This window comes from Sinocyclocheilus anshuiensis, unplaced genomic scaffold (assembly GCF_001515605.1).
Source record: "Sinocyclocheilus anshuiensis isolate Anshui unplaced genomic scaffold, SAMN03320099.WGS_v1.1 scaffold207, whole genome shotgun sequence".
NCBI classification, from domain to species: Eukaryota; Metazoa; Chordata; class Actinopteri; order Cypriniformes; family Cyprinidae; genus Sinocyclocheilus; species Sinocyclocheilus anshuiensis.
This window is the reverse complement of record NW_015551045.1, coordinates 3,587,463-3,599,644: the sequence shown is the minus strand read 5'-3', so window position 1 is coordinate 3,599,644 and position 12,182 is coordinate 3,587,463. Positions and strand designations below refer to the sequence as shown.

The following is a 12,182-nucleotide window of genomic DNA, read 5'->3' as shown; positions in this document are numbered from 1 at the left end:
ACAAGTAGAAAACAAATAGACAGAATACAAAAAGATTTTTTTAAAGAAAACAAGCGAAATCTAGCGAATTAAAGGGGTCATATGATTTCAATTTTTCCTTTCTCTTTGGAGTGTTACAAGCTCTTGGTGCATAAAGAAGATCTGTAAAGTTGCAAAGACTAAAGTCTCAAATCCAAAGAGATATTCTTTATAAAAGTTAAGAGTCAGCCACACCTACCTAAAATGGCTCGTTCTAACACGCCCCCACATATCTACGTCACGATGTGGGCAGCTCTGTGCATAACGCCGCCCAAATGTTCACGCAAAGAAAGAAGGCGTAACTTTTATTCTCGCTGTAGTATTGTTGCCGCCGCCATATCCTGAAGATGCTGTGTGCTTCGTTGTGAAAGCGAAACTACTTTGTTTGGTCTTCCAAAAGAGGACGATATCCGCTTCGTCATGCCTGGAGCTGATCCGTGCTGGTCGCTGAGGGAATACAACAGTATGGTGAGGGGCATAACATTTCCGTCTCACGCTTGAGGTATTCGGCCAATCACAACGCACTGGATAGCTGGCCAATCAGAGCACACCTCGCTTTTCAGAACGATGAGCTTTGTAAAAATCGACGCGTTTCAAAAAGGCGGGGCATAGAGGAGAAACAATAATGTACAGTATGTGGAAAATAATGTGTTTTTTTAACTTTAAACCGCATAAACACATTTCATTACACCAAATACACAAAATAATGTTCTTTTTAGCAGCATCATATGACCCCTTTAAAGGAATGCTGCTATTGAAGGCGTGGTTCATGAATATTAATCCTGTAATGTGACTGTATTCTCCAGGAAGGTTTGTTAAATATTAATGAGCAAAGCCTTCATCATAGTAACGGTTTTAAAATTAACAAAAGTTTTGTCGAATTACAGTTGTGTTAACCACTTGCTGATTGAAGTTGTTTCATTTCCCTGTGAAACTGAAAATGTCATAAACAAGATGCCGAATAGCGGTTTTGTGCTCTTTTCAGCTGATTGTTCAATTTTGCTTTCATAGTTAGGCCTATATATGAATAGCCTAATAAAGAAAGAAAGAAACAGAAAGAAAAATAAACAATGTACGAGAAAAGTTAATTAATCCTCCTGTATATTATTGTAATTGAAATGAAAACAAACCTTTTCTGTGCAAATTAGTGAATGTGCATTCATGTCAATGAATCAATATAAGACAAGCTTGAGTAAATATCAAATTGAAGAGCATGTACGCCCCCTTGCGTCCCGCACACAAAGATGTTTTTTTTTATCAGTAGTGGCTCTGGCTGTGTCCAAAATCCCTCCCTTTACCCTTTTGTAGTGCGCTGTTTAAGGGTACATTGATTTTGTAGTGGTATCCAAAAGCTTAGTAGATATGATGTGCACTCATTCAATCCTATAATGCACTGCAATAATAACAAGGTAATATATGTTCATTTATAGTACTACACTCTAAAAAATGCTGGGTTAAAAAGGGACAAACCCAGTTATTGGGTTGTTTTAACCCAGCGCTGGGTTATATTTAACCCAGCATATTTTTCTAAGAGTGTAATATGCATCTTTTAGGGCTAAATAAGGTACAAAAGTGTAGTACTTTTAAACAGGCTACCGGCCCAGTGATTTTTATTTTTATTATTATAATTTTTTTTGAGATAGTGAGTGAGAGAGAGAGAGAGAGAGAGAGAGAGAGTGGGTGGGGGGATACTTTTAAAGCACTATCCAGCACTCTGTGTCCAAATTTGCGTACTCATTTTCATTCCTTCCTTGTAGTGGACTATATTAGTGGACTAATTAAGGGAATAGAGAAAAAGGGTAGGTAAGATGGGATAAGATGACCAACACAAAATCTCATCTTAACATTTAATGAATGGCTATGCTCTTCTTGTGTGTGTGTGTGTGTGTGTGTGTGTGTGTGTGTGTGTGTGTGTGTGTGTGTGTGTGATTTTATCTGAATATCGACATGTGAGATTTAGTCAGACCAAACAGTTCTGAGGTTAAGTGATCTATTTTTGTGTCTCGGGAAAAGAATGATATGATGATTGTATTATGCTGAATATCAAATTTTTTCGTGTCTATTTTAGACACAAAAATGGACATTTCAGACATCTTCAGACATCATCATGTTGAATTAAAACCTTATAGGCTGAGTGAAATCATTCAGTTTGAATACTATTGCTATTATGGCCTAGGCCTACATTTTAAAATATGGGCAATTAAATATGTATATGTTCATATGTATATAATTAATAAAATAATCTTAAATACCTTTAAGATGAATCTCTTTTAGGATTCTGCTTTAATGTTCAATGTTCACTTTATTTATAGAGCACATATTAATACAACAAATGTTGACCACAGTGCTGTACATGAGACAATGCAGAATAACAATAAAAAAACACTTTCAAGTACTATATCATAACAACACGCAAACACAAATAAAACCTCAGACTCAATGGGGCAATTGGTAAAAACCAGTTTCACCACTAACACTGCACTCATGTATGCTCAAACGTCACAGTAAAAAAATATGATTTTAAATGTTGCTTAAACTCTCTTAAGAGTGGGGCACTGCCGGATATAATGAGGTAAACCATTCCACAGCCTAGGAGCAGCGGCCGCAAAGGAGCGATCTCCACTCGTTTTCCCATACGTCCGCGGGACCACTAAGAGATTCAATGACTCAGAACGTAACATTCTCTTTGGTTTCTTCACCTGGGTCAGATCAGCTATATATGATGGAGCTGTGTAAGGCTTTAAAAACAAATAATAATATCTTTAAATCAATCCTATAAGAAACCGGCAGCCAGTGTAGTACTCTTAATACAGGAGTCATATGCAAATTTTTTTGCGAGTACCTGTCAAAAGTCTTGCGGCCGCATTTTGGACCAGCTGTATGCCCAAACGTTTATATTGAACACCATAGTACAGTGAGTTACAGTAGTCTAATCTTGAAAAAATAAAAGCATGGATAACCTTTTCCAGGTCCTTCCGAGATAAAAAAAAAAAGCGCTTAATACAGGAGTGATTTGCTTATTTTTCCGAGTACCTGTCAAAAGTCTTGCGGCCGCATTTTGGACCAGCTGTATGCCCAAACGTTTATATTGAACACCATAGTACAGTGAGTTACAGTAGTCTAATCTTGAAAAAATAAAAGCATGGATAACCTTTTCCAGGTCCTTCCGAGATAAAAAAAAAAAGGCTTAATTTTAGAGATTAATCTCAATTGAAAAAAACTAATTTTGACAACTTCATTTATTTGTTTATCAAATTTCAGTGCACTATCACAAACTATACCTAAGTTTTTTAATTGATGTGTCCGAAAAGGGGATAGTACACCCAAATTTTGGATGTATCAACAGACTCAGAAGGGCTGAATAAAATCAATTCGGTTTTTGATTAATTTAAACAGCAAATTGCAGACATCCACACCTTAATCTCACCAAGACATTCCACCAACCTTTCTACAGCGATAGAGGCAGTTGGCTTCAGAGGTAGATACAACTGCCTGTCGTCTGCGTAACAGTGAAATGACACACCATATTTAAACCACTTCCTGTGTCTGTTTGCCTCTTAAGAAGAATCGCTTTATGTATCCCCCAATTGTAAGTCGCTTTGGATAAAAGCGTCTGCTAAATGACTAAATGTAAATGTAAAATGTAAATGTAATGCAATTCAAGGTATTACCTCGAATACCTACACAAGTTTCTAACTATGAGATCAAAATCTGGTGGTTGATTGTATCAAACGCCACTGTAAGATCTAAAAGCAAAAGTAGAGTCACGTCACCAGAGTCAGTTGCCATAAAAATATTGTTAAAAACTCTCAATAATGCAGATTCTGTACTGTGATGTTTTTTAAATCCCGACTGAAAGACTTCACCGATAGCATTATCAGTAAGGAAGGACTCAAGTTGATTAAAACCTTTTTTCTCCAAAATCTTTGTTAAAAAAAGGAAGGTTTGAAATTGGTCTATAATTGCACAACACACTCTTATCCAGGTTTGATTTCTTCAATAAAGGCTGCACTATGGCATGTTTACAATAAGTTGGAACAATTCCAGAAAGTAAACTCTTAATTTACTACTGGGCACCTTTACATTTTGTGCTGTTATTAGCAAATAAGCATATGTAAATAAGCAAATTACTATATTAGCAAAATGTTTATTTATTTCCCTTAATAACACTTGGCTGATGCATCATCATCATATACTTATGTCTAAATATGTTACAATTGAAAAGTAATTGCACATTGTTCTTGTCTTGCTCAAGAGAGTTCACAAGGCTCCATAGTGGGTTTGTACCTTTTAGCTACCACCTTTCAAATTTTTACAAGAAGACTATACCACTCTTATGTATATTAATAAGTGAAGTGAAGTGAAGTGAAGTGAAGTGACGTGTGGCCAAGTATACCAAGACATTCCACCAACCTTTCTACAGCGATAGAGGCAGTTGGCTTCAGAGGTAGATACAACTGCCTGTCGTCTGCGTAACAGTGAAATGACACACCATATTTACTCAAGATCTGACCTAACGGGAGCATATAAAGTGAAAAAAAGACTGGTGCTAGAATGGATCCTTGTGGAATACCACAAGATAAAGGCGCTGAGGTCGACATACCTTCACCCATCTGAACAGAGAAACTTCTGTCTTGAAAATAAGACTTAATGCCAAGCGATTAGTCAACAGAAGAGACATATTGAAGGTGGGAGAGAGCGCTGTACATTCACTCCCCCCACCTACAATCCCTGCCAGTATAAGACTCGAACCCGCAACCTTTGGGTTACGAGTCCGACTCTCTAACCATTAGGCCACGACTTAACCCTAATAACAAAGCATTACAAATATTACAAGGGCAGATGCAGGCTTTATGTTTGTTTTGCTTCCTCTTCCATCTCATTTGATGTTGCTGATTCAGGTCGAAACAAAGTGATTCATCCAGATGAAATGAATTGTAAGCTTTTATTTGTCTCCCTCTAAATGTTCTAACATCAGACACACACACAAAAAGGAGAAAACAACAGGAATAGAGTAAGACTATTTTGTTTGCTGACCTGCTGCTAGTTATCAAAGGAGACTTGTCTCTTGATTTTAATTATTTTAAGTATTTGAATAATTGATATATTTTATTGTAATGTACTGACAATTTCCTGACTAAATACAAACTGTAACTATTTTTAAAGGATGTTTGTTCTTTTTACTCGTTGTGTTTTTGTATTATTTTCCTCAGGCCTAGTAAAAGAAATGATCTGCACATGAAACACCATCCAAGAAACATCTGTAGATGTAACAAACAAAAACAGGTCACAGGTTCTACACAGGTTCTACTTCAGCATATTTATTTTAAACTGAATAAATAACACATATTTATTCAATAAATCTAATGGTTTGTTGTACTGTATGTGGATATTTGGGTTTTCTCTAGTGTGAAATCCCTATGTTTTACGTTTGGTGTGTGTTACCAGAATGTCTTTGCTGCTAGTTCTCAGCAGTGTCGTAAGTGAAACCGGGGAGTTTGGTAGCATGGGCTGGAAAGGTTTCAGTGACCTGTTCATCATTATAGCAGTGAGCTGCAGATTTAAGAGTTACAAAGTTCAAAGATTATTATGGCTGCATTTGTGGTTTGGCTGGCATGCAAAACATGAGTTTTGAAACCAGCTCTTGTCACGTCCTGTGGGGGCAATGTTAGCAGTCATGGGCTTGAGCAGCCTTGCAGTAAATATTTGAGAAGTAATTCTGGTTTAAGTTGTTTCAAATGATTGGTAAAGCTTTTGTAGTTTCCATGTTAATTAATAAATTAAATGTTTGTACAGGAAATTGGTTTAAATCAGGTCAGTTCTTTAATTAATACTGTTTAATATAAATCCTACAACATACTGTAAATAAGAAAAAAATCTTTAATTGTTTCAGCTTGTTCTCTTTATTGGATGTATATTGGAAGCATAGTTTAAAGTGCATAAACTTGTGCATTTATTTGGAAATCATTATTTTCACTTTCCATGAAAAATAAAAACATATTCCCATTGTAAGTGCATACTGATTTTTCATGCAGCAAGTTTTCGATTTAAAAAAAAAAAATACAGTATGTCTTACCTTTTGTATGCTGATGATACACAAATGTATCTCCTTTTGACATCTGGAGAGAATTGTGGTTCATATTTACTTTTGGCATGTCTGGAAGAGGTGAAAAGCTGGATGGTTCACAATTTGGTTCAGTTAAATCAAAGTAAAACAGAGATTATGATTTTTGCCCCACCAGAGGATGCTCAGACATTAACACTTATTTAGGTCCTTGGTCAGCCTATTGTCATGGCCAAAAAAGAAATCTAGGAGTTGTGTTTGACCCGGATTTGAAATTTGGCAAGCAGATGAATGCTGTGTTTAAGAGTTTTTTTGTTTTTTTTCCGGATTAGGTCTCTTACTCGAAAATCTATTTTGTCAAGGAAAGATTTAGAAAAGGTTATTAATGCCTTTATTTTGTCTTTTCTGGACTATTGTAATGTTGTTGTTTTTTTTTTTAATGTGGGGTCTTGTCAGACCGTTATTTCACACTTACAATTAGTTCACAATGCGGTAGCTTGTCTGCTTGTGCGTGCTGAGAAGAGTCAACATATCTCTTCTGTTTTGGCCTCTTGTTACATGTCTGTGGTTTTCTGTGTTGACTTTCCTTTGACCTACTTTCCCTAGTTGTCCTAATTACGTTACTCTGTTAATCTGTGTTGCATTCATTAAGTCATTAGTCCCTAAATTGCTTTTGTTTTTATACATTTATATCCATTCATTAAAGCTCTATTCACATGGGATTAGTATTACCTGTGGCCTGTAACATGAAGCGAGATGAGCAAACTCAGAGTTGCAGAGTAAGTTTTGAGTTGACAAAACCCGATAAAGCCAAACTGGTTTAGATCAGGTTCACCCTGGCTCACAATACTCGATATAAACATTCTCTGTCAACTCAGACTTTGGACCAGAGTTTGTGATTAACTCTGGAGTGTGTGCACCTGAAAGTGTGACACATGCAGCAAACAGCCAATCCCACGGAACGTGAAGAGCATCAGCTGGATTCAGTTCTCGCGAGAGTCAGCAATTCACTTTTCTGCTGAAGATTAAGAGGTCAGTATTAAAAAATGTATAAATTTAAATTCATTTAAAAGGAAGGAATAAACACTTCTGCTGCAGCAAAAGTTTGGCAGCAGAAAGAAAATATATGACTATGCAAAGGAATCAACTGAATTTAATTATTTATATAGTTTCACACAGAGTTCAAAGGAAAACATATAAGTTTAGTCATTTTAAAAGTTGGATATATTAAAGCTTATCTATCTTATCTATCTAGACCAGCACGCACCACCTCCTCTGCCCCCTGGCTGTCTGATGTTCTCCGGGAACATCGCTCTAGACTCAGGGCTGCAGAGAGGAAGTGGCGCAAATCAAGAAACTCTACTGACCTTAGTGTATATCAGTCACTCCTCTCCTTCTCTGCAAGTGTCTCCACTGCTAAAACAACATACTACCACAACAAAAGAATTAACAACTGTTCTGACTCTCGCACGCTTTTCAAAACCTTTTCTTCTCTTCTTTGTCCTCCTCCACCCCCTCCTTCATCAACTCATACTGCTGATGACTTTGCAATATTCTTCATAAATAAATCAAGAACCATTAGCGACCAATTCTCCACACCACAAACTGACAAAAACTTCGTAACCATAAATACTCATTCTCTCTCCACCTTCTCTCCACTCTCAGAGGCAGACGTTTCTAAACTTATTCTTTCCAATCATCCTACTATATGTCCGCTTGATCCTATCCCCACTCCTTCAGGCCATTTCTTCTATTAACACCTCTCTTCACTCTGGTACATTTACCACAGCATTCAAGCAGGCTCGGGTAACCCTACTGCTTAAGAAACTTTCTCTAAATCCAGCACTTTTAGAAAACTACAGACCGGTATCCCTTCTTCCGTTCATTGCAAAGACACTTGAGCGAGTTGTGTTCAACCAACTCTCTATGTGTCTTGCACAGAACAACCTCATGGCCAGCAACCAATCTGGCTTCAAAAGCCACTCAACTGAGACTGCACTGCTCTCGTTTACTGAAGCCCTGAGACTGGCAAGAGTGGCTTCTAAATCCTCAGTACTCATCTTGCTGGATCTGTTTGCTGCTTTTAACACAGTTAACCACCAGATCCTCCTGTCCACCCTCAAGAAGGTGGGCATCTCAGGAACCGCACTCCAGTAGTTCAAGTCTTACCTCTCTGGTAGGCCCTGTAAGGTGTCTTGGAGGATTTAGCTCTGCTTTTAACACAGTTAACCACCAGATCCTCCTGTCCACCCTCAAGAAGGTGGGCATCTCAGGAACCGCACTCCAGTAGTTCAAGTCTTACCTCTCTGGTAGGCCCTGTAAGGGAAACAGGTCAATTTAGCTCAAAGGGAATCATTTAAGATTTTAAAGGGAATTTGGACAGAATCGCTGTTTTACGGCTGATCATATATATATATATATATATACAGTATATAAAACACCTTGCTATGTGCACTGTGCTAGACTAACCGAGACTTGTCACAGCACTTGTTTATTGTTGCTCACTCGTTGGTCTGATTGCTTCTACTTTGTAAGTCGCTTTGGATAAAAGTGTCTGCTAAATGACTAAATGTAAATGTCAATGTAACTCATCAGTTCTGTGCATGGCTTTGAACATGGTATTATATAAAATGCTAGTAAGTGTGTTGTTATGATCTGAAGGCCTAAAGAGAATGTCAAAATTTCCTGGCTTTAAATTGTCTGATAAGGATCTTACTGTTTGTGTTAAATTGAAATATATTGGATATTTTATTACTGAGCACATGACAGAAGATGAAGACACTGAAAGGCAAATTTTATGAGGAAATGGATGTTTTTGTTTTGGTACTTGTAAGGTTGTTTAGGTTGTTACAAGTCAAATAGCTCTAAAGCAGAGGTCTTCAACCATACTCCTAGAGACCCACGGAGCGGGGTGGACGACCTATGCTCTAAAGTATATATTCCTCAAGCCTCAAGTGTGTATTGTTGGGGGTAAAAACTAGGTGATGGTCACCAGTTTTCATTTTAGGCAACCAGATATTTCCTGTGCTCTGAGAATGGAAGCGAGTTTTGCTTGGCTTATCTAGCACTGCTCTGCATTTCTACTGAGGTTAGCAGTAATGTCAACCACAGCAACCAGGGTCCAACGTCACATGCGAGCAGAGTTTCCTGCATAGGTAGTGGAGTTTCTGAACAGACATGTATCTAGTCACTTGCTCAAGCACAATCAAACCAGCCATACAGGTAAGAGTGCTATTCTTTTCTTGGGCTCTTAGCATTTATTCAAAAGCAATTCAAGAAGTTGTAGGAATAGATCAAGTGAGAACCTGTCATCATATAGACCATTTGTTGACCTTTTCCTCCCATGCCCCATTAGGACAACCAAAAATCACTGTATGTCAAGATTTTGAGGAGCAGCAGTCAGCAAGTGTACACCAATTTTTTTGGCTGTCACAATGTTTCAGGAAGGCAATTTAACCACCAATAAGTCCTGTCAGATTCATGATGGCATATTGTGGCCCTTCTTGCCCATTAGCTACATTCTCATGTGTTGCATTGGTCTGCTCTGTAACACCGTCACCCTCTACATATTTTTCCTTCGGCGGCATACAGACAATTCCATGGCTGTGTACATGCGGCACCTTGCCCTAGCGGACACCCTCCTGGTCATGTGTTTGCCCCTGCGAGTTTACTACCACAACAAAGAAGGTCCCTTCTACTTGTGCAAGGTGGTGGGCATCTTTTTCTACATCAACATGTATTCCAGCATCCTGTTCCTCAGCCTCATCAGTCTAGATCGTTATTTGAAAATCATCAAGCCTGTTTGGGTCTTTCGAATCCAAAAGACAAAGTGGAGCCACACGGCAAGCTACATCGTCTGGGTGATCCTCATTTCTGGAATGATTCCCTTTTTTTCAAGCAACAGTCAAAAACATGCGTGTGACAAGGTCTGCTTCCACTTCCACAGCAAGGGACTTGTCGGTGGGATCATAAACCTGACAACAGTGGTGCTCTTCCTTGTTTTTTATGTAGCCTTTCTTTGTTTTTATGTGAAGATCACTAAGAAACTCAGGACTATGTCCATGGGTAATGGTGACCCTAAGGCACAGAGTCGCAAAAAGAGGGTCATCATAAAGACTTTCTTAGTACCAGCCATTTTTACATTGTGTTTCTTGCCCTACCATGCAGTACGAATACCATACGTTCTGGCTCAGCTGAATGTGATCGGAGATCTTCATAGCCAACAATTGTTGCACTTCTTAAATGAGAGTACTTTGCTATTGTCCGCTCTAAATAGCTGCCTAGACCCAATTATCTATTACTTCTTATCCAGTGCATACAGGAAAACAATACTGTGTGCAATTCAGGGCAAGTTTAAAAACATGTATGCTTTAAACAGAAGGAGAATCAGTATAAACCGCTCACTCACTGAAATTTAGCATTAATGGATAACTTTTCCATTTGTGACTTGTCTAGATTAATCACATTTTTTTTAAATTCAACAAATTTAAAATATTTAGTTTTAAATGATGTATACTATTGGTCACAGCCTGGGTACACATGACTTAATATATGTTTCATATGACCATAAAAAATTTTTTATACAGTATTTGTATAAACCTATAAGGCATATGTGTGTGTATGACGGTTCTAACATTGTTGATAAGATTTGTGATATTTCATACTTTTGATAATTTCACTATTATTCTAAATTACAAATAACGATAATAACAATCAAGAATTATAAGTTGTGTCCAATCCACTGAATGGCAGTTTAAGTGTATTTAAGTATGTCTCGCTTTTCTGTAAATAAAGAATATGTAGCTGCATTTTCTCTAAAGTAGTGGTTCTCAAATTATTTTTCTTTGATGTAAATTTTGTGGTGGTGCCCAAAAACAATATCAAAATGATTTATCCAAAATCAAACATGAAATTGTACAGGCCCGTTCATGATACAGGCTGAATAGTAAAATGAGCATTTATATATATATATATATATATATATATCCCCTGTGTGTGTGTGTGTGTGTGTGTATATATATATATATATATATATATATACATACATACACCGTTTGCACTCAGAATTGTATTTTTATTTTTTGCTGTCTGTGATCCAGAACTGATGTGCAACCAACCAGTTGAGAACCACTGAGCTAGAGTACTCTGAGTGTACATTTGTGGATAGACTTTTTAGATTTCTTTCATGGCTTTATTTAACTGCAAGAATGACCTATATTTATGATTTATATATTTATAATATGTGAAATAAAGGAAAAAAAGACTTTTGTAAATGTTATGGATTTCCCCTATTGTAATAGATCCCATGTGGTTGACATGGGTGCTGTTGTGTTATGAGTGTAACCTATGTTTGTGGTGGTAGATTCTGTACGTGTACTTTTCTCTAAACGTGAGAGCAATGTGGGAAAATACTAAATGTTGTTCATAATCAAAAAATATATATACATTTGCACATTTTTGTATTATTTAATTATTTAAACAATTTAAACTTTTTTTTAAAGAGTTTGGTTGAATGTTTGATTTGATTTTGTTGACAAGTAACTGAGAACTGAATGAGATTAACCATGTTGCATACTGCATTAGTAACCTAAAAAATACAAATAATATAATAAGGTGTATATTTTTTTTCTGTTATAAAATGCATTACTGTCTGCATGCCTTTCTGCATGTTCTTTATAAACTGTGTATGTACATATTTATACATGCCTGTAATCTGGCTAAAGCCATTATTGTAACAGTTCATGGTAATAAAATACAAAATAATTGTTATTTAAATAAAGTTTGCATTGTTTGTTGCAAAAACTGCAGTTATCAGCTGATGTCTTGGATAGGTTGACATGATGCTCAAAGCTGCTGTGTGGGTTTGATGTTGTCATTCGGTTCTGATCAACAGATTGGAGAGCGCATTGAGGAACTGATGAGAAGCTTTTTCTGCAGCGTGTGGGTGACTTGCAGGATCCTGTTTGTGACTTGAGTTTCAAGTTCAGATCATTTTCCACTTACACACCATTTTGCATTTAATACATCCGTACACACACACACACACACACACACACACACACACACACACACACACACACACACTCTTTGTGTATTCCTT

At 37.1% G+C, this 12,182-nt stretch overlaps 1 protein-coding gene and 1 long non-coding RNA gene across 2 annotated transcripts in view; one reads left to right on the top strand and one right to left on the bottom strand.

The window, feature by feature from the left end:
- Positions 1-5,387: 5,387 nt before the first annotated feature.
- Positions 5,388-12,182, bottom strand: part of LOC107661797 (uncharacterized) — a 15,465-nt gene continuing 8,670 nt past the window's right edge. Inside the window, exon 3 of the long non-coding RNA XR_001631142.1 lies at positions 5,388-5,397. This is a non-coding gene — a long non-coding RNA (uncharacterized LOC107661797). The remainder of the gene's footprint in view (positions 5,398-12,182) is intronic.
- gpr34l (G protein-coupled receptor 34 like) lies at positions 8,896-10,503 on the top strand. The gene is made up of 2 exons (XM_016451563.1): positions 8,896-9,304; positions 9,438-10,503. The coding sequence occupies exon 2, from the start codon at positions 9,517-9,519 to the stop codon at positions 10,498-10,500; it is 984 nt and encodes a 327-aa protein (XP_016307049.1). The 5' UTR covers positions 8,896-9,304; positions 9,438-9,516; the 3' UTR covers positions 10,501-10,503.

What these genes read in the sequence shown, in the direction of transcription:
- gpr34l (XM_016451563.1), top strand. Translation starts at nt 9,517, where the DNA reads ATGTTTCAGGAAGGCAATTTAACCACCAATAAGTCCTGTCAGATTCAT.